The 23,131-nt window shown below is 42.2% G+C and overlaps 1 protein-coding gene across 1 annotated transcript in view; it reads right to left on the minus strand.

Annotated features, from left to right (window-relative positions):
* POC5 (POC5 centriolar protein) overlaps window positions 1-12,000 on the minus strand; it is a 28,375-nt gene extending 16,375 nt beyond the window's left edge. Inside the window, exons 1-2 of the mRNA XM_065740129.1 lie at window positions 11,979-12,000; window positions 4,501-4,585 (exon numbers count right to left, since the gene is read on the minus strand). Coding sequence (XP_065596201.1) covers window positions 4,501-4,584 — 84 coding nt within the window. The 5' untranslated portion in view covers window position 4,585; window positions 11,979-12,000. The remainder of the gene's footprint in view (window positions 1-4,500; window positions 4,586-11,978) is intronic.
* Window positions 12,001-23,131: the final 11,131 nt, after the last annotated feature.

Consider the following 23,131-nt stretch of genomic DNA (forward strand, 5'->3'; position numbering starts at 1 on the left):
ACTGAGAGGGGATCTGATCCAGGTTTATAAATATCTGAGGGTGGGGGACAAAGTGTCGAGGCCAGACTCTTTTCAGCAGTGTGTGGAGACAGGACAAGGGGGAACGGACAGAAACTGCAGCACAGGAGGTTCTGCACGAATGTGCGCAAGAACTTCTTTACGGTGAGGGTGACGGAGCACTGGCACAGCTGCACAGGGGGGTGTGGAGTCTCCTTCTCTGGAGATATTCAAGACCCGCCTGGACGCCTACCTGTGTGACCTGGTGTAGGGAACTGCTTTGGCAGGGGGGTTGGACTCAATGATCTCCTGAGTCCCTTCCAACCCCTACGATTCTGTGATCCTAATGATCCAAATACAGACCATGATCCCAATACAATTAGATGTTCACCAGTTATGTGGCAGAAATCCACACAAAACACACCAGCAACGTATCCCAGTGCACTAGCAGGAATGCTACATAGAGAAGACCCATATTATAGAACTAGATTCTTACTCTTCAAGAACTTGAGGAAAACACCACTGCCTCTGAACAAATTTGTGTCTATGCCATCTTAGTAATATCAGAAAGAATGGACAGATTCAAGGAAACACTGGTCCAATTAACTCAAAGTGATAAACCCCACTCCCCACTTGTATGATCCAGTATCTCTCCTATTAAAGGCAGATGCCCCTTCCTCAACTGAGGGATAATACCGGTTCCACATTGTGGGATTTTTTTTTCCCCACAGTGTGTTTCCCTGTGGTTTAACCTACATAATTATGGAGAGGATATGAGGAGGTTGGGCATAAAACCCACTTCAGTCCTTTAAGTATGGGTATAGAGTTGCAAAATAAACTGACTACTAATGAGGGATTTTTCAAGAGAATTGCCACTCCAGTTGCTACTGAACACTGCAAATGCTACAAATGTTCTGATCTTGACCTACAAGAAATAAATGATGGATACAGTAATTAGAGGGGCTCTGCCTCCAGCCAGGGGAAGAAAAGGGACAACTGAGTGTGCTGGACTGTATGAATCTGACATCCTGACACATCAGAACCACAGAAATAGATAGAAACTCTGATAGAAACTGGTCTGCTGTGCACACTGATACCATTCAGTCAGAAAGGGACAGAATCTACCCATTTCCAGGGTGACAGGGGGTTCTCAAGAATCAGCTGTGTTGGAGGCTGAACTTGGACAGAGTGGCAAAAGCATACTATTGTGACTGGCCAAGGGGCTCCATGTATCCTTGGTATTGACTATCTTGAGGGGTTATTTTATGGACCAAAAGGGGTTCTGATGGACTTCTGAAACACCTGCTTGAGAACAGAATATTAAGCAGCTGTCTGTCTTGTTCTGCCTTTCAGAAGACTCATTTGTTGTGGGCTTGCTACAAGTAGAACAGCAGGTGTCGACTGCTACTACAGCAGTGCACAGGCAGCAACACTGCACTAACTAGTACTTCTCTCTCTCTCTCCATCCATAAGTTGGTCTCAACTGGACAGTCATGGAGTGCTTAGCAAAACTCACTCATGCTTTAATACTCCCTTCATGGCCAGTGCAAACAAACAAACAAACAAAAAACAGTGCAGGCTGACAGTAGGCTACTGTGGCCTGAATGGAGTCAAACCACCACTGGGTGCTGCTGTACAAGACACACAAGAACTCCAGTATCATCTGCAGTTAAAAGCAGCCAGGTGGTATGCCACAACTGACACTGCCGATGTGTTCTTTCCCATCCCTTTGGCTGCAGAGTGCAGGCCACAGTTTGCCTTTACTTGGAGCAGCAGCTCAATGCGTTGTTGAAACTATCAGTTGAAACCTTTTAGTATAACCCTCCCATTTCTGTGGGCTTCAGACAATTAGCAAATATTTTAAGAATCCATGTTTTGTACATTTTAGCTAGCTCCTAGTTTCCCTTTAAATTTCTATTTCCCATCTTCCACTCTATCAGGTCAAAATGAGAAGTCTAAATAAATATATGTAAAGCTATATAGCATGCATTTTTGATGTGTAAAAGGCAGTATCACATTCCATATAAAAGGTACAATTAGCTGCAAATCAGCAAGATATCAAATTATTTTTTAGATTTAACTCAAAGATAAATTAAATAAGTAACAAATTGCAGCATGAATAAATAAATGCAGATCAAAACCAAGACTTAAAATAATTCACACGGCATGATTTTTCAATATATGTTATCATGATACATAAAAACTGGACAACAATCCTGTAAAAACATATGCTAATTCTAAGATGTTACATCCTCTATTAAGAAAGCTGACACACATTTATAGTTAGGCCATCCATACTATAGACCTTTATTAGGTATTTAGCTAAACTCCTTGGTTTATACCAATAATCTTCTATATTGCATGTTATGCGAAGAGCAAAAGAAGATGAGCAAACTGTTATCTATTATACTCAGCTGCTCTTGACCCACTTATATGTCATCCTGCAGTACCTGAACTAACATTCAGTAAACAAGTAACTCTCCACAGGTCTATGAAAAGACAGAGATATGTATCTAAGAACGAAAACTTTGTAATTAATTCCTGCTGTAAAGAGACTATGCGGAGAACTTAAAGCTAACTCCTGCCCCTACCATTAGTTCTCAGGCAGCTATTTACATCATTACCTCATCAAATTCAAAGGGTGCAAACAGCAACATATCAGGTGCAAGAAAGTGGTTTGGTTTAAATCACCCAATTTAACCATTTCTCCAGGGTCTATCTCACTACAGATTTTAAGCACTCAAAATACACAAGTTGAGTTAAAGCAGGAGATTTATCTAGTATTTCAAATTCTAATAAAAACTCAAATAATCTAACTATGTACAAAACTACACTCTCTCAGGCACAATGAGAAATTTTCAATATGCAGCATCCAGTGAAAAACTTGGAAATACGTGCTCATGAATTACATTATCGCAACAGAGATGAAATGAAGGTAAATATCAAAGAAAACACTATCTCAATTGTGACCAAAATACTAAAAATAAAAAAAAAGCTGAGGAATGTAATAAGATAAATATATAAGACACAGAGAAATGTCTTATTAAGAAAATTCAAAATTATCTGAAAGGGTAAGGGTACTCCCCTTGCCAATAATTCTATTAGTTAGCTATGGCCTTTTCATTTTTCATTAGAATTTTCTTTTTTTTCCACAGAATGTGCTTCATGGTTACATAAGCCCTAATTTGTACCGTTTCTTTTACAGGTATTCCCCTGTGCACTATATCATATGTACTGAGATACAGAAGCCAAGTTACAGTCTGTATTATCTGTCTGTCTGCCAGACTTGCGAAGACATATGGGCATTTGAAGATAAAACAGCACTTAAAATTCACAGAAACACCTAAAAACAAGTTATCCAACTGAAGTAAGGCAGCTACTGAGATTTACAGTCCTAATCACATCTTCCACAAATCAAAATCCTTTTCAAATCTAGTTCACTGCAACAAGAGTGAAAACTGAATCACTGCTGTCCTAGACATGAATTCAGTAGCAAAGTGGCCGCTCAGTATTGCTCTGCTCTATCACTCTCAATGAGGTGGACTTTGAATCTCCCTGGTAATCAATATGAATCATACTGTATCACCAGAATTTTATTGTATTTGTTGCCTTCATCTTTTTCTCTGATTACATAAGGCACTGGGAACACAAATGACAGACAAACATCAAGTCATATAGATTAATAAAACTTATTCACAAAATACTACCACAGAGAAGCATATGAACTACAGGAATGAACTTCCCAAAAACAGGTATAAAAGGTACAAAATCAATTGAGAGGAAGAAAAAAAAGAGTGCTTAAGATGAATGTGCCCTTTTTACCTGGTGGCAGAAGTAGAGACACATGTACATACAACCAGGAAAGCTTATATAAAGAATTAACCCGTTTTGGTTAGAAACTTATCAAAGGAAGAAAAACGAAACAATGCCAGCAGCTACTCAGTTAATAATAATCAACTATTTAAATATTAAGGATGAAAATCTACTGTTTTCAAGAGAACAGGACAAATACTTTATCCAGTTATCTTTCCATCCTCTCAAAAAACAAACCAACGCAATACCCAATTCAGCATATTTGATGCAGGAAACAAACACTTCGTTTCACCACGTAAGAAATCTCATGGTTCTGCATTTCTTAGAAATAACAGGTTTCTATCCTAATTCCTGCCTCTTGATATAACTTCACACACAAAAAGTAGCACCAGAAATTAGTCCAGAAAGCCATATTATTTTACTTAAAGCTGCCACTGATCACCCTTCAAAGGTTAGATGTGAATTTTCACTGAACTTGAAATTTCTCGTGAAATGCACAAAAAGAAATCCAAGTAAGTTTATTTTAATCATACAATTTACTTTTGTCTAATTTGTTTCATTTCCTAACCTTCGTTTTACAGTACCTCTAAAATATAACAAAGATGCAAGTTTTGTTAGGTTTCCTCACAATTACTGATAGACAAATAGCATGCTGTAACAGTGAACCAAATGAGGTTGCCTCTTTCCTACCTGAAGATCTGAAGAAACAGAACTTCTCCGAACTGAGTCTTTTGGCAAAATTGGACTTGTGCTTTTCTCCTCATCTGATGACATCCTGCACAAAGTTGTTCAGCAAAACAGTAGAAACTCAACTTCATTTTTCATTTCCAAGACATTTACTACATGTTCACTAGCCTCTTTCACAGAAACACAGATACTGCTTCAGTACCTACCTCAAGTAGTACCTTGAGGTGGAGGTAATAGCCCATTCAGTGGGATAACCTGAATGTGTCCTTGTTATATACACTGTGATAAGTATAGACTAAAAGGTATTTAATTGCTTTATCCAAACCATACTCAAAAACATGAGAACACTTCAACTGACCCTAAGGTTCAAATAAAACATAAAAGAGACTGAAAAACAACATTACAGCAAATTTGTTATTCTACATCAGTGGAGTAAATTTTATACCTGATGTTTCATGTTACACAAAAATATTTTACATTAAATATACAGTGCAACTACAATACACTGACAGAAAAATTAATAATATAAAGAATGAGAGAAACCCTAGTTTACGAATACAGTCCTATGTCAACCTCTCCTCCTTCTTACTTGGAGTGTTTGGAGCTTATTTAGCTTACTTCAGTACAAAATTCTTACAAAGTGACACAGGAATGCTGAAGTTCTTCTCTGATTTTTCTTTCCCCCTGGAAATACCTCACCACAGTCCAAGCTGATATGATGCCCTGAATGCTTACCATGCAGCACAAAGAATTTGTTAATGAATGAATGGCAGAGTGATACAACCGTCTGATGAACATCAAAAGCAACCATGAGATACATTTGAACAGAGAGTTGTTAGCTGAGAATAAGCCAGGGAAGATCACTATAAATAGTCAGAGGAGCAGGGTACTTACATAGTGTAGCTAACAACCATGCAAGTTAAAAACTGTTTTTAAACAGACCTTTAAAACTGTCAATTATAATATTCTTAGTTGTTTTTAAAGAGTTGAATTTTCTGACAGAAACATTATTATTTTTAAATTGCTAGTTTCACTGTCATTAAATTGGCAGAAAATATCCTCCTTAATGATCATCTTATTTCCCAGTATTCATACATGAAAAAAAACCCAAAACTCCGAGCGCTCTATGGGAGTAGACATGATAGACATGGAATTTAATTAGGTCAGTTCTGTGAGTTATTCCAGATACTGATTTGTCATGCACCATAGAAGACTTCTCTGCCATCCAAGACTTTCAGATGCAGAATGGGAAGTTATTTTTGTGCTGAGATGGAGATTTTAAAAGTGGTATAAAGATAATTTTAATGCTGAGATTTCCTATGGCCCAAGGTTCAAAAAACCTGTATTATCTCACTGCTTACTGCCTTCTTTTCTTTAATGCATACATTCTTCCAATCACCCCAAATACTTCTTCAGTCATTCAAAAAGTCAGCTTCAACTCTATATGCTTTATAGCTCATACGATTTTTCAAGCAGTAGGTCTCCAGAAGTCCTAGAGGTATACAAATGCACTGTTGAGTGTGCACTGGTGAGTCAGAGGATCAGTTAGTTAATTACCCAGTATTCATAGAAACAGAAAGAGTATAACAAATTACAAATACTGTTCTCCTTTTTCAATCCTTTTAACAAAACTATCCAGCAACAATGCTTCTAATTAAACAGGCCACTTGAGTTTCACATAACTGATGCATCTAATAATGAGGGAAAAGTTCATAGGTTCATAAGGTTGGAAAGGACCTACAAGATCATCTAGTCCAACCATCCTCCTATCACTATCCCTACCCAACTACTAAATCAAATCCCTTAGCACCTCATCTAAACGCTTCTTGAACAGCGCTAGGGATGGTGCATCAACCACCTCCCTAGGCAGGCCATTCCAGTGCCTGACCACTCTTTCAGAGAAAAAATGCTTCCTCGGGTCTAATCTAAATCTTCCCCGGCGCAACTTGTGGCCATTCCCTCTCGTCCTGTCATTATTTATCAGGGAGAAGAGGCCCACCCCCTCCTCACCACAACCCCCCTTCAGGAAGTGGTAGAGTGCAATAAGGTCTCCTCTGAGCCTCCTCTTCTCCAGACTAAACAATCCCAGCTCCCTCAGCCGCTCCTCATAAGACTTGTGCTCCAGACCCCTCACCAGTTTTGTTGCCCTTCTCTGAACACGCTCCAGGGCCTCAATGTCCTTCTTGTAGTGAGGGGCCCAAAACTGAACACAGTACTCGAGGTGCGGCCGCACCAGAGCTGAGTACAGGGGGATGATCACCTCCCTGCTCCTGCTGGCTACACTATTTCTAATACAGGCCAGGATGCCGTTGGCCTTCTTGGCCACCTGGGCACACTGCCGGCTCATGTTGAGCCGAGCATCAGCCAACACCCCCAGGTCCTTTTCCTCTCTACATTCTTCAAGCCATTCTGCCCCAAGCCTATAGCATTGCATGGGGTTATTGTGGCCAAAGTGCAGGACCCGGCACTTGGTCTTATTGAACCTCATCCCATTGAGCTCAGCCCAGCTGTTCAGCCTATCCAAATCCCTCTGAAGGGCCTCCCTACCCTCAGGCAGGTTGACACATCCTCCCAACTTGGTGTCATCTGCAAACTTACTGAGGGTACACTCAATTCCCTCATCTAGGTCATCAATAAAGATATTAAACAAGATGGGCCCCAAAACTGACCCTTGGGGGACACCACTTGTAACAGGACGCCAGCTGGACTTAACTCCATTAACCACTACCCTCTGGGCACGGCCCTCCAGCCAGTTCTCCACCCAGAGAAGAGTGAACCTGTCCACACCACGGGCTGCCAGTTTCCTCAGGAGAATACTGTGGGAGACCGTGTCGAAGGCCTTGCTGAAGTCCAGGTAGACTACATCAACAGCCTTTCCCTCATCTACCAGTCTGGTCACCCAGTCATAGAAGGAGATGAGATTGGACAAGCACGACCTGCCCCTGGTGAACCCGTGCTGGCTGGGTCTGATCCCTTTATTGCCATGCACGTGCCGTGTGATTTCCCTCAAGATCATCTGCTCCATAACTAGGCCTGTAGTTCCCCAGGTATCCTTACGGCCTTTCTTGTAGATGGGAGTCACATCGGCAGGCCTCTAATCTTGTGGGACCTCTCCAGATAACCAGGAATGCTGATAGATGGCAGAAAGTGGCTTGGCAATCACCTCTGCTAGCTCCCTCAGCACCCTTGGGTGGATCCCATCTGGCCCCATGGACTTGTGGCAGTTCAGATGGAGGAGATCTCTGACCATCTCTGCTTGGATCACAGGGGGTGCATTATGCGCCCCGTCCCGGACTTCCAGGTCAGGGCAAGTACCCTGTGGACAACTGCTCTGTCTATTAAAGACAGATGTGAAGAAGGCATTGAGAACCTCAGCCTTTTCCTTATCATCTGTGATTACATTCCCCGCCTCATCGAGTAAAGGAGAGAAATTTTCCTTAGTTTTTCTCTTGCTGTTAATATATTTGTAAAAGGGTTTCCTGTTCTCCTTTACAGCAGTAGCCAGTCTAAGTTCAAGCTGGGCTTTAGATTTCTAACATTCTGCCTGCAAATCTTGGCCAGTTCTCTGTAGTCACCCCAAGTAGCCTGTCCCATCTTCCAGAGGACATAGACTCTCTTTTTCTCTCAGAGTCTCAACAAAAGTCCCCAGTTCATCCACACTGGTCTTTTTCTCCTCTGGCTCGACTTACGGGACTCTGGGACTGCCTGCTCCTGTGCCTTTAAGATTTCCATCTTGAGGAGCGTCCAGGCTTCCTGGACGCCTTTACCCCTCAGGAGCAAGTCCCAAGGGACCCTTGCAACAAGCACCCAGAACAGGTCAAAGTCTGCCCTTCGGAAGTCCAAGGTAGTAGTTTTGCTAGTCACCCTCTTGACATCACCCAGAATAGCAAACTCCACCATTTCATGGTCACTCTGGCCAAGACAATCTCCAACCTTCATATCCCCTACTAGTCCTTCCCTGTTAGTGAAAAGTAGGTCTAGCAGGGCATCTCCCTTGGTAGGCTCTTGCACCAGCTGTGTCAGGAAGCAATCATCCACACATTCTAGAAATTTCAAGGACTGCTTCCTCTGTGTAGTATTATATTTCCAGCATATGTCAGGGAAGTTGAAGTCCCCCATGAGAACGAGTGCTGGCCACCGTGCAACATCTACGAGTTGTTTATAGAACACCTCGTCTATTTCTTCATCCTGACTGGGTGGTCTATAACAGACCCCCACCTCGATGTCACTCCTAAAGACCATCCCCCTGATCCTTATCCATAGACACTCTACTTTGTCATTTCCAACCTCAAGCTCTTCAACATGAAAACACTCTTCGATATAGAGAGCTATGCCACCACCCTTTCTTCCCTGTCTATCCCTTCTGAAGAGCTTGTAGCCATCAATCCCAGTATTCCAGTCATGGGAGAGGTCCCACCATGTTTCTGTAATAGCCACAAGGTCATAGTTAGCCTGCCTCACAATGGCTTCAAGCTCTTCTTGTTTATTGCCCATGCTGCGTGCATTGGTATAGATGCACTTCAGCTGAGATATCTGCCTCACCCCTTTCTCCAGCACAGCCACCTTAGGCTCTTTACTGGTGAGCCCTGTTTTATCCCCTTCCCCCGTCACAGCTAGTTTAAAGCTCTCTCAATGAGTCCAGCTAGCTCCTGTGCTAGGATTCGTTTCCCCCTTTGAGACAGGTGCATCCCATCAACAGATAACAGGCCAGGAGCCGAGTAAACTGCCCCGTGGTCAAAAAACCCAGAGTGTCTATCTCTACACCAACCTGTCAGCCAGTTATTCATCACCTGTGTTTTCCTAGCCCATTCTGTGTCCTTCACTGCCCCAGAAGGTATGGAAGCAAACCACTTGTGCTCCCACCCCTTGAACTAATCGCCCTAATCCCCTGAAATCTCTTTTCATAGTTCACAGACTTCTCTGAGATATTTCATTGCAGTCTGCCTGAACTACGAGTAACGGGTAGTAGTCGGTGGGGCGTATCAAATCCGGGAGTCTTCTAGCAATGTCCCTGATCCGAGCCCCAGGGAGACAGCACACTTCCCTGCGGTTTGGGTCTGGTCTGCAAATGGGGCCCTCAGTTCCCTTTAGAAGGGAGCCACCCACTACGATCACCTTCCTTTCTTTCTTAGTAGTAGCAGTCTCAATGTGTGGAGTTCACTGCCTTGCCATTGGTGACCTCCTGCGGGAATCTTCCTGCACTTCCCCCCTTATCACCTCTTCAACATCCAATGCTGCAATTCTATTGCTTAGGGGTATCTGGGGACACTGGGGAGGCAGAGGGGGAGATTGCCCACGGTACCGAGTAGGGACTCTCTGCCAGCCCTCCCTATCCCTCATATCCCCCTTCTGCCCTACGGGGACAGGTCAGGGAGTCCACCACCAACTGCGGGGGATCTCCCCGGTGCCTTTCTCTCTGGCGCTCTAGGGAGCTACTCTACCAGTCAATCTCCCACTCACAGTCCCTGATGGCCCTGTCTCTCAACCTCCTCTTTCAGTTCTGCCACCATGCTAAGCAGATCTTCCACCTGCTCACACCTTGCACAGGAGAACTGCTTAGCACCCTCATCCAGCAGTAGCAGGCTCTGGCACTCCTTGCAACCAGAGACCTGTGTAGCCACGCTTCTAGGCAGACCTTCTGTCTGGGTTGCCACAGCCTTTTTAAGGCAAGCCCTCTGTCTTGTAGAGACCATGGCACAAAAAAGAATAAAAACAAATAAATGAAAAATTGAAAGTAAGTAAATAAATAAATAATAGTTTATAATAATATATACATAGATATGAATTGTAATAACTTATAAATAAATAATAATACGAATTAAAATATATATATATATATAAAAAAACACAAACAAACAAACAGTGGGCAGTGACACTTCGCTGCCCTCCCTGAGCCCTTCAGGGATATACCCCTTCAGCCCTATTCAGCTGAGGGGTGTGGGCGAGGGCGCTGAAACCCTGGCAACGCCTATGCCTCCTTAACGCCTCGTTAACCTCTCTCTCGAGAACAGCCGTAGGGACTGGCCGCTCTCACCCGGTTCCCGTGAGACAGGAACCTCCCGAAAACCCACCCTGTACCTCAATCAGCCACTGCAGCTCCGGCTGTGCCGATTTCAAAGCAGTTGATCACGAGGACTCAAGTTCGTTCACTAATTTGACTATCCTGACTTTCAGCCTTCTGAGAGGATACCTTTAACACTCATGTAGTTCTCTGTATATCACTGACACTATGCTCGAGTTCATGGTACTTCAACTCAGTTGCTTCCTCAAACAATGCTCTCTCTCCACGCCATGCCACTCTCCAAGCTTAATACTGCAGCATGGCTACCTGAAGTAACATTACAGGAGTCATTGTCTGCTCAAGCTCAGCATGCCCACCTTCTCTTTTTATCCCTTTTCTTTATTCATCTGGACTAGTCCTCCACCTCATGCATCAGAATTCTAACCTGACTGTCTTTACTAACTTGAAAACCACTTTAGATTCTCAAAAATAGTGTACTTATTAAATTTTCAGCTTTCCTCATAACACTTGTTTTCCCCATCAATATCTCTGATGTTCCTGCCTGCAGTCCAGCCTTGCATTTCAATCACTGCACATATTACAGCATAAATACCAGTAAACCTAGAATTCTAGAAAGATAAAAACAGATAAGATTACTGTAAGACAAATACCATTCTTTTAAGCTGATGTTTGCATATGATGTTGTCACCTCAATCTAAAAATAAGTTATCTGCCTTGATCTGATTAAGGGCAAGTTTCTAAAAGAGACATTTATCACAGTATACTAAGTAAGACATCAATAAACTGATATGCTAGATCAGTAGATGGGAGTAGACTGGCAAGAACAGCACTTCAATAGCTACTACGTGCTCATTCTGCAGACACTTCTGACTTCACTAAAGCAGGAGTCCTGTTAATAGCACTACCAAGAAACCTTTAAGTTCCTTTAAGACCACAACGCTAAGGACAGCTACTTTTAGAAACAGACCTCAGCTTTACATGTCTCTGATTCACTTCACCATGGCTGTTGGCACCATTAATTCTGAATTACTTGAGCTGTGCTGGATTCGTGCTTTGGTGCCTGTTGTTTTTTTTTTTTCCATCAGGTGTGCAGCTTCCAATTTCATACTGCGTCCAGACGAAGGGCCTTTAACCCAGGGAAGAGGCCTGCTTCCAGTGCCCCTTTAACTTACTCGCCCGTGTGATGCAGCCTGGATCCAGCCCAGGTGCCCACGCCCCTCTCTGAAGCAACTCCGCGGCCTGCCCCGGCACCCACAGGGATGCCGCCCCAACTACAGTGCAATTAAGGCCAAGCCGCGGGGTGACATGCAGAAACCTGTGGGCACGGCGGGGCAGGCGAGCGGCTGAAGAGTCAGGAGGAGGAATCAAAATTTCGCGCACGAACGCGTCTCCTTTTTCTCCTCTACAAATGGGGCCCCTAAGCCGCCGGACCCACTCCACCCGCCAGCCCTCAGCTCACCTGCGGACAACAGCCGTCAACGTTTCAAACTGCCGAGGCGGAAGAAGAAGCGCCTCTCCGATAGGCTCAGCCGGCTTCTACAAAGCACTCTCTGATTGGTCAGCTTGGAAGGAAAATAGCCGATTAGAGAGCTCGGCCCGAGGAGAATAGGCGCATAACGTTTCCCTGCTGCGGCACGTTACCCCTGGCAGCTCCTGCCTGTCAGCGGTGCCGCGCGCTGATTGGCCAGCTGCGTTCCCGGGGCTGGAGCGCGGGCCGTCGGTGGGGGGCGGTGCTGAGGGACGGGCGCTGGGCAGGGGGCGGTGCCGTGATACGGTTGTTCCCTCCTGGATTCTCTCCTGGCGTCCTTGGTGACGATAGTCCTCGGTGTTGGCGCGGCAACCCTGGTGCGGTTCTGTGGTCTTGCCTGGTGCGCAGTGGTGAGCGCCGTACGAAGTGACTCGTTGGGGTCTGTTCCTACTGAGGTGGGTAGGGAGCGATGCCAGCCCAAAAGCTTGGGCTAACCGTTGTGAAGGGAGCTCAGAGAGAGGGTCTGTTTTATTTCCAGCCTGGCCTTGAGTGCCTCCAGAGACAGGACATCACAGCTGTTCTAGGCAGCCTGTAGCAGCACCTCACCGCCCTCTGAGCCAAACGTTTATTCCTACCATTTAACCTAAATTACCCCTATTTTAGTTTTAAACCATTCTCCTTTGCCCTGTTACTATCAGACCATGTGAAAATATAGTCTCTCTCTCTTAGGGTTACAGGAGGGCTGCAGTGAGTTCCCCTCCAGATCCTTCCCCAAGCTGAACAGCCCCAGCTCTCTCAGCCTGTCCTTGTAGGGAAGTTTTTCCATCCCTTTGGATGGATCCTCTTTGTAACACTCCTCTGGACCTACTCCAACATCCCTGCATCTTTCTTGCACTGAGGGCTTCAGGTCTGAATTCACTACTCCAGATATGGCCTCACAGCGGCAGAGCTGGGGGGGACAGTCACCTCCCTGAATCATGAGAACAGCTTATATCATCCAGATCCCTGTCGATTTATCTGTTGGGCCAGATGTGTTACACAAACAGAGAACAAAACTTAGAAATGGGGTTGGGCATAAATCAAACTAATGCCAGAACATGGAGGCAAACTTATTGATAAGAAAGCAGGACAGACATCCTGTTGTCCCAACAAGACAGCCAAACAGATGTCTCTCTTAAACAAAACACCCACAGGAATGGTGAGGAGCTCTTCCCCTTCAAGGTTTGAAAATTTACAGCAAAATTGACCCTTAGGTTAAATCCCCTCAATAACCAGTGTTTAGAATGTGATGAATATTCATGTGCTATACCTTAACATATGTATTTGTTTCTCTCTTTGTTGTGCATGTTTGGTGGAGAGATCCCCCATGCACCCAGTGCTGTAATAAACTGAATACCTGCTTGACATAACTCATTGGTGTGTCAAGTTACTACGTCAGATTTCTTGGCATCATCCCTCTTCCTGCTGGCCACCCCTCTCTTGATGTAGCCCAGGATACAGCTGGCCTTCTGGGCTGTAAGAGCACATTGGTGGCTCCTGTCAAGCACAGGTGTTGAATTTGTTTAAGCGCACCCCATGCTGGCAATGTTCCTGTGACAGTGATTATAGCAATAGCTGTTGCATATAACCCTGGGGAGAATTTTGCTGCAGTTACCTCTGGGCTGTAATAAGTAGAAATTCAACACCATATTTTACAAACTTTTCTATCAGGCACCATGAACCAGAGAGGCCTTCTGTTTGCCTGCCTCCATTTATCCTGACACCATCTTAATTGCTTCTTTTGTAATGCATGCTGCGACACAGAAAATCCTTTCACAATAACCTAGAGCATACATCTACACCATCTGGTACTCCAGGGCCACAAACCTCCTGGTCAAGTTCTAAAACTTTGCCTGGTAGCATGAGCAAGACAGCACAGATATATCCAAACAATATACAACTATAATTTATTTCTCCTTTCTAATTTTTTATTATTATTATTCAGAAAGCAACGCATATATGTTGTTCTAGTATCTTTTGCACCTGTGAAACAGTTAACTCAGAAAATTATCAGGAATGTCACCTCTCCATAGAAAGCCTTTTATGTAATGAGACGTCTCCTTTAACCTTCTTTTTCCAAGACCCCTAGGCTACTGCAGCATCCTCTTAATTGACAATTTTACCTGAAGCGAAGCTTCACAAAGTTGAAGTGGGTAATGTGGGGTACTTGTGCTTCGCAGACCACTCTTGGGTTTGAGCCACACAGAACCTGACTAAAAACAAGATTTCAGTTCCACTTTCTGTACTGTAGTGGATGACAGTGCCTATTGTAAGCAATGATTGGAAAGTTTTCCAGAACTTTCTTTCAGCTCATTAGGAAATACTAAAGCTTTTTCTTTCAAAGGAACCTGAAAAGAATTGTGTTTAACAGTTACACCAATATTCTTTCCTCACTGTGCAAGATACATTAATTCTAAAATATGTACTTTCTGGGTTATCTCTTAAAAACATAACAAAACCAATATACTATCTGGATAGATTAATAATTTTTTAATGTCCCAGTGATTTAGGTGGGTAGAGATAGGATTTTTTTAAAACAGATTTTGTTTAGAAGTTTTCTGATGAGTCTTTTATCATCATATTTGCTGTGTGTATTTTTCACTTTTTAATATCTTGTCTATTTTTATGTATGTTCCCTGTTGTATTTGTGATGTGTTCATGTATTTTTTTGATGCAAAAAACCCCAAGCTTAGCACTAATCACAAACAAGAGGCTGATATCCGTAGAAATCAGTATAAAACAGTTACTTAGCTCAGCCATTCCTCTCATACAATAAACAAAATTCTTCATTCCTACTTTTCAGAAAGTTTGTCTTTAATCACAATCCAATTTCAGTCTGCAGCAAGTGACAAATCAGAATTAACAGAAAGCACTGTCTTTTATAAGCCTCTGTACTAGCAATCTACACATTAAATATCTGTTAACTGAGTTATCCAGTCTTTCTTTTCTAGAACTTAATGAGAGGTGTTTATTTTGTTTATTTTTGCTTATTAAATGCATTAGCAGTAGGCACTTGCCAATAAAAAACTTTCCTTTAGCCTAGAAGTTCAAGTATCAAGGCAAATTTCCCATATTTTTTTTCTGAATTTATACATTTTTAGGTAGGAGTGACCAATGAATGACTGGATTTGCTGCATATGGGCTTTATTGAACTCAGTGGGATCGATGAGACGGGGACAGAAGGTGGTATCTACAGAAATGACACCAGTTTCTGTTTCAGTTCAGTTTGTAGACATATTTGAAGTCAGAAATTGGAAGTATCATCATCAGGGGGCTATTAGTAACTATAATATCTGGTAAGATCTGCATGAGTGTTTCAAGCAAAAAATTCTGATAGTCTGAGTGACTTCTCATTATGGTGCAGTCAGTATATTTTGCTAAGGCTCCTGAATTTGCTCGTTAAGGTTAGTTTCCAGAAAAGCAGAGTGAAAGACTGTGTTTGCTGGTGGACTATTGTATGTGGAATATGGCAGTTTCAGAGAAACATCTTTGTCTATCTGTTTATTTATTTATGTTCCCAGCACTATTACTTTTTTTTTTTCTTTTTTTGAATGCTAATTTGAAGCCGACCTCAGCTGTAATCATATCTAGGTGAGAAATGCCTGCTCCAAAGCAAAGTGTAAAGAATTTTCCCTTGCCATAGCTGGCTTTAATGCACAGTTCCAGCTGACACATAACAATCCAAAGTATTCATCCTCTTAATTTAGTTGTTTGATTGATAGTTGGAATGAAGATGAATGTAGAACTGTTGCACTGTTTTGAAATGATTGTTATTATTTGTCATTTCAACAAGGCTTGTATTTGTCCAGTATGTGCTAGTAAAATGGAGCAAAAGTTCATTGTTTCTGACCCAGCAGGGCAAAAATATTGTACAAAATAGAGATAAGATTTTTCATACTGTTGATGCTAAATAATATTGCCTACTGCTGATGTAAAAAGTACAAACTGTTTTCCTGCATAAAAGCGTTCTTGAAATAAAATGTAAGACATCCCCTTTAAATTTGTGCTTACTCTTCAGTCTCATGCCTTTTGGGAAAATACAGACATTTGAAAATTGAAGGAGATTGCATTGTGTGCTCAAACCAATCTTTGTGATGCAAACATCTACTGCTACTTTGTAATTAGATGGATAAAAAGCAAAGGAGATCAAATGGTATAAAGCTGATTACTAGTATAAAGCGATAATTGTAGATAGTTAGACAGAGTGCAATGAAATGACAGTAATTACCCTACTCCCACGCTTTGGGTTTTATAAAGTATCTGATAAAACCTTAATGAAACTTTCTGATTATTAATTGTGTATCAGAAATACTAATAATCTTTAATGTTGGATTCTATAATAAAAGACAAAGTACAATTATTTTCACAGAAGGAGGGAGAATTTTCCATGCTTATATGGTCACTTAGGTTCATATGCTGCTCAAACCAAGCAAAAGCCACAGCAGCAGCACCTGGAGTCAGGAAGAGTACAGTCACATGTGCAGCATAAAAACTTGTGTTGGATCAGCTGTGTTTGAGGGAATTGAGGAGAAGAGAGTCAGGAGACTGAATAAATTTAGTAGCACTAGTTTATCTATGTCTGCACATCCCTTTGTTCTTTGAAATAGTTTTTGAAGGAGTCAAAGTGCAAAGTATATGTATTTTACATGTTATTTTCATGAACTCTCAGTGCTGTCCATAATTTTATAGCTTGTTGAAATTTGTCAATGTTTTTGTTCTGTTTTTTTTAATATATTTATCTCCATATATCCATCAGAATTACTGTGATGGAAAAATGGATACTTTGTTATAAGTCAAGTGTAGATTCTGGACTTCAACTCTTGCAGGCTAAATAGTTATCTACTTACCATGTGAGCACAAGATGTGTTTTGTCTCACGTGCCATGTTAGATATAGCTCTGGATCTCCAGATGGACTAACACCCTGTCCAATCACATCTTGAAAGCTCGAAGTGATGTGAAATCTACCATGCCCTTGTTGAGGCTCTACCACCCATTAAGTACTGTAACAATTCAATGAGCTCAGTCCTGAGCCTTGTCCAAGGTGAAAAGACCTTTAGCTTTTCCTCATAGGGCAGGTTCTACAGCTCTTTGATTGTCTTTAAACTCCAGCACGTCTTTTTTGAACTGTGTAGACCAGGTACTCCAGGTGTGACCTGATAATTGCTGAGAAGAGTGGGATAATCACATCTCTTTCTTTGCTAGTTAAGACCCTGCAGGTACAGCCCAGGATTCGATTTGCCTTTGTGGCTGCAGTGATGCACTGCTGACTCCCACTCATCATGCTGTTCACCAGGACTACTAGGTACTTTCCAGCAAAGCTGCTCCTCAGCAGCACAGATCCTACCCTGTTCAGGGCTCTTTGGTTAGCTTTAATTAGGTACAGAACAGTGCACTCATCTTTGTTAAATTTTATACAGTTCTTGTTCGTCCACTCCTCCAGCCTGTCTGGGACTATTAGGAAGATGACCCTTCTTCTGATAAGCCCACTTCACCATCCACCTGGCTCAGTGTTATCAGCAAACTTGCTGATTGTGTTCAGTCCCATCATCCACATCATTCATGAAGATATTAAACTGTGTGGGGCTTAAAATTAGTTCCTTGTGGACCCCACTTGTGTCAGGCTTTCAAACTAATTAAAAAATGTTGATCACCACTCTCAAAGTGTGGTCTGTTAGCTTATTTATTAGCAGATCACCCATCCATTCTATATCTTACTAGTTTTTAACAGTCATATCCTGTAAGTTCCGAACACCTTGATTTTAAAAGGGTTCTACCTACTCTCCCACTATCCTCTTGTAGAAAACCTGCTATGAATATTTCATCTGTGATATAATGGTCAGTGCATATATAAGATACGTATGCTTCTCAGAGAAGACTTGTAATTCGAGAGGTTGAAAGTAGTCTGGAATTTAATACTGTATGAAAATATATTTGCCCAGTTTTTTTTTTTTTTTTTTTTCCCCACAGAAGTATCAGCTTATAGCTTTACAGGCACTTATATGACATTTATACTTAAGAATTTCTCCTAGGGCATCTGATTTTTTTTCACTGGAGTAAGCTTTTTCTCATCAGTCAGTCAGTATTCCACATCAGTAACAGAACCTATCATGACTACAGCTATGAATGGACTTTGCATGAATTGCAAGAAATGAGATGACTTACTGGCACGTTACATAGAACTTTTGAGTTACATGGAAATGAATTTACTATTAAAATGCTGAGTATACATATCAATATATCCCTCTCCTTTCAAGCCTCCTGCTACATAGGAAACCAAACCTGTAGGCTTTGGCTGAGCATAAAAAAATGTTTTCTGCAGGATTGTTCCATCTTCCTTTAGAAGACTCCCTCATCTCCCCACTGCAGGCTAGAGAAATACCAGCAGCTTTTGTGGTGGGAATAGTAGAAGATCAGCTGATTAAAACAATGGCACTTCAGTTTTTTTTTCCTGTTCTGAATGTTAAAAAATTGGAATGGACAAGACTTGACTATATACTTATATTCTAAATTATATTCTAAATTCTCTTCTGTGTCTATATCTGACTTTAGCAGTCAGCTCTTGTTGGGCTCAACAGTTACAATGAACTCTATTTCAGAGAAGTAATAACATATTTGAGATCAATGCATTCTGCTTGTATTTTTACTGATTAGATAAATTGTTTCATTGCAAACTTCTGAACTGAGGAATACTACAGTAAGTCTGACAACGTTTTAGAATGCAGTGAAAGTTCTGGATAAATCAGAACTGCACAGTGAGCCATGGAAAAGACTCCTCAATGGGTCCAAAAGTGATCTGCTAATAATTTTGCCAAAAAGCACCTTGAATATTTCTGTGGTTGCAGTAGTTTTCTTCTGTTAAGCTGTAGAGAGCAAGTGATCAGTAAAATTTCTTCTGATAGGAAATCAGAAGATCAACATCCCTAGAGGTCTTTTAGCATCGGTGCACATGTACAACATATTACACTCCAGCAATGACATATTCTGCTTCAGGAGCAATGGAACACCACTGTGCTATAGAGTATTGAAAGACCATAATAAAAAACACCGTATCAGTGTCTTTCAAGACTACCATTAAGGCTGACAATAAATCTGCTATTGAAAATCACATCTGAAGAAAGAAGATTATTTTCAGTTTTCTAAATGTTCCTCACAGAAGCATAAAAGGTTCTGAAGTAAAGTAAAAATGTATTTCATACAGAAATCTGCAGAAAGCAGTTGGCAGCAATTAAAGTGTTTTCTATGAAAATAAGTAAAAGGCTTTTAAAGCTCAATTATATTAATGATCTGTTCCTTAGGAAAACAAGTTATTTATATATATTGTTTTACATATTGCTGTCTTTAAAAAATCTGAGCACTGTACTTGCTTTTCCACTTCTTTTGCACAAAAAGCTGCTAAGCAGGTTCTTTGAATGATGTTCCCATTGTGAAGTACAGACTGTTTGCCAAATGACTTGGAGAAAAGCTTGAAATGGTCAGTGTGAAGCAGGCTTTTGTCCTTCCTCTAAGAGTAGCCCATTGTGTAACAGTCGTCATGTTTCATCATCTCTCTCCTGCAGCACCCTATTGCAGGATCAATACTTTAGCTGCTGACAGCTGTAAACATGTACATTTGCTTTCCAGCCTGAATGCCTCCGGATCGTCTAGCTATGTGACAGTCTGTACCTATCACACCCTCTCCCGCTTTTCTGTCAAGCTCTGTAGTCGCTTTGCTTGTCTGCTGCACATCCTCGTAGGCAGAAGGGCAATTGCTTCCCTTGGAGCTGTATTCTTCCGAATCCGTGAGTCAGCAAACAGGGAAGCTGACGACATTTCCAGGATGTACCACGCAGAGATGAGCCTCTGCAGTGACGCAGCCTTTGTTCACCAGAAGTCAGCAAGGATTTTTACATCATGTCTACGCCAGGTGGCAACACATCATGCTGCTCTGATAGAGAGCTGGACTTAAAAGTAAAAAAACCCTTCTAATAAACAGCAGGTCGTAAAATTCCACCAGCATAGACTGGAAATATCAGATTTAGACACTGAAGCATTACCTGTTTTTACTCTCTTCACTCACTAGGCTCCTACATTCAGTCTTAGAAGAGCTTTGCCATTTTAAAGGGCTATGGAAACTTTGCTATCAGTTTGAGAAGATTTTCTTCAAGAAGTATCACCACATTCAGCTGTAGGGTAGTTTTCTGGACATGTCTGAGGATTGAATTTCCTAAAACTTGAGCTTGTGTATACCTAGTATTTATGTCATAATAATGCTGACAAGATGGGTGTAATGCCATTAATTGAAACTAAAAAAGGAAATTTAATTAGATGCTGTAACAGTGAATGCCAGTGATACCTTTTAAGTTTTAAAGAGGATCACTGGCATTTATTTTCAAATCCAAAATATTGTATGTTATTGTAGCTTTTACTTTCAAAATTTCTGGCATGTTGTTAGTACAGCAGGGCACCAGCAATCAAAGAGATTCCTGGAATTAGTTGATGATAACTTCCTCTTCCAAGTGGTACAGAAATCTATAAGAAAAGGTGATTTGTGGGACCTTGTCCTCACCAATGAGGATGGGCTGAAATATGAAACTCAAGGATAGCGTTGGCTGCAGTGACCATGAAATGATGGAGTTCAACATCCTTAGAGAATCAAAAAGAATGCACAGCAAGCATGCTACTCTGGACTTCAGGAGAGCAGACTTCAATTGCTTCAGGGAACCACTTGTCAGGGTAATATGCAATAAAGCCCTAGATGGAAGAGGGACCAAGGAATCTTGGTCAGTATTCAAGGACCATCTTCTCCAAGCCCAGATGCTGTTTATCCCCAGAAAGAGGAAGTCAGGCAAGTGCTCCAGGATGCCCCTGTGGATTAGCAAGGAGCTTCTGGACTCATTTCAGCCTATAGGCAGTGGAAGCAGGAGCAGGTTACCTGAGAGCACTATAGATAAGTTGTCCAAGAAGCAGCCAGGGATTGGGTTAGGAAAGCTAAAACCCATCCAGAATTAAATCTAGCTAGAGACTTAAAGGGAAACAAGAAGAAATTCTACAGGAATATCAGAGATAAAAGGAAGGCCAGAGAAGATGTGGACCCTCTCCGGAAAGAAGCTGGAAACCAGCTCATGAGGAATATGGATAAAGCTGAGGTGGTAATTGACTTCTTTGCCTCAGTCTTCACTGGCATGGGCTCTAGCCACATTGGTGAAATTGCAAAAAGCATAAGTAAGAACTGAGAGAAGGAAGATCTGTCCTCTGAAGTTCAAGGTTAGGTTCATGACAGTCCAGGTGCACAAGTCCATGGGACCCAAAGAGATCCATTCATGGATTCTGAGGGACCTAGTAAATGAAGTTGCCAAGCTGCTACCCATCATATTTGAAAAGTCATGGAACTCTGGAGAAGTTTCCACTGATTGGAAAAGGGGAAATGTAACCCCCATTTTTATGGAGGGAAAAAAAAGAAGATCCAGGGAACTACAGGCCAGTCAGTCTCACCTCGGCACCTGTCAAGATCATGGAGCAGATCCTCCTGAAGGCCCTACTAAGACGCATGGAAAATAAAGATGAGGTGATTGATGGTAACCAACATAGCTTCATCAAGGGCAAGTCATGCCTGACAAACTTGGTGGCCTTTTTTTATGGAGTTAAAGTGTCAGTAGATAAAGGGAGGGTGTCTGATGTCATCTACCTTGACTTGTACAAAGTGTATGACACTGTCCTGCCTAACATCCTGGTTACCAAATTTGAGAAAAATGGATGGATGGACTACTTGCTAAATAAGGAATTGGCTGGATGGTTGCACTCAGAAAGTTGTGGTTAACAGCTCAGTGTCCAGGTGGAGGCCATTGATGACTGGAGTTCTTCAAAGATTGGTAGTGGTACTTGTGCTATTTAACATCTTTGTAGGCAGTATGGACAGTAGGATCAAGTACACCCTCAGCAAGTTTGCAGATGACACCAAGCTGAGTGGTGCAGTGGGCATGCTAGAGGGAAGGGACGTCATCCAGATGGACCTGGACAGGCTTTAGAAGTGGGGCCATGCCAACCTTATGAAGTTCAACAAGTGCCAAGTGCAAGGTCCTTGGGCAATCCCAAGTGCAAATATAAATTCAGTGGAGAATGGCTTGAATGCAGCTCTCCTGAGAAGGATTTGGAGGTGTCGGTTGATGAAAGACACAGAAAGAGCCAACAGTGTGTGCTTGATCCTGGTTTGCATTGAGAGACCAGGTCGAGGGGGTTGATTCTGCCCTTCCACTCTGCTCTTGTGAGACTCCACCTGTATTACTGCTTCCAGATCTGTATCCCCCCCCAGCACAGGAAGGGTACTGAACTGCTGAAGTGTGGAGGAGGGTCAAAAGATAGGGCTGGAGCACCTCTCCTATGGGGTCAGGCTGAGAGCTGGGGCTCTTTAGCCTGGAAAAGAAAGGGCACCAGGGGGACCCTATAGCAGCCTTCTAGTACCTGAAAGGGGCCTACAGGAAAGCTGGGGAGGGACTTTTTGTAAGGACATGTAGCAACAGAACAAGGGGAAATGGCTTTAAACTGGAAGAGGGAAAATTTAGGCTTGACAGTAGGAAGAAATTCTTTACTGCGAGGGTGGTGAGGCATTGGAACAGGCTGCCTTGAGTGGTTGTGGGTGCCCCCACCCTGGAGGCATTAAAGGCTAGGGTGGACGGGACTTCGAGCATCCTGGTCTAAAGGGAGGTGTTCCTGCCTATAGCAGAGGAGTTGGAACTTGATCATCTCAAATGTCCTTCCAACCCAAACCATTCTATGACTCTGTGATTCTACAAAAGTTTTCTCTGCTAATACATAAATTTTCCCGTCTTTGAAGGACTAGCTTATACAATTCATAAGAATATGAGTTGCTACAAAAATGCCTGTCAAACAGGTATTTTGAAAAGCTTCCTTTTTGTCTATGTCTGTGACATTCAGTCTGAAGAGTTTTTGGTGGCATTCATCCTACAAACTCATGGTCTTTCTACTGTAGACCTCTTTTTCTGGGTATTTCATTGTGAATTTCTCTTAGTCACTTAAGGGATTTATAAAATGGAGATGCTCATATCTGAAAATTTATTTAGTCCTTTATAGTCCTATCAGAGAAACAAGTGCCTCCAAGGTTCAGTTG

This window comes from Cyrtonyx montezumae, unplaced genomic scaffold (assembly GCF_038088225.1).
Source record: "Cyrtonyx montezumae isolate F1298 unplaced genomic scaffold, pur_monq_1.0 scaffold_25, whole genome shotgun sequence".
NCBI classification, from domain to species: Eukaryota; Metazoa; Chordata; class Aves; order Galliformes; family Odontophoridae; genus Cyrtonyx; species Cyrtonyx montezumae.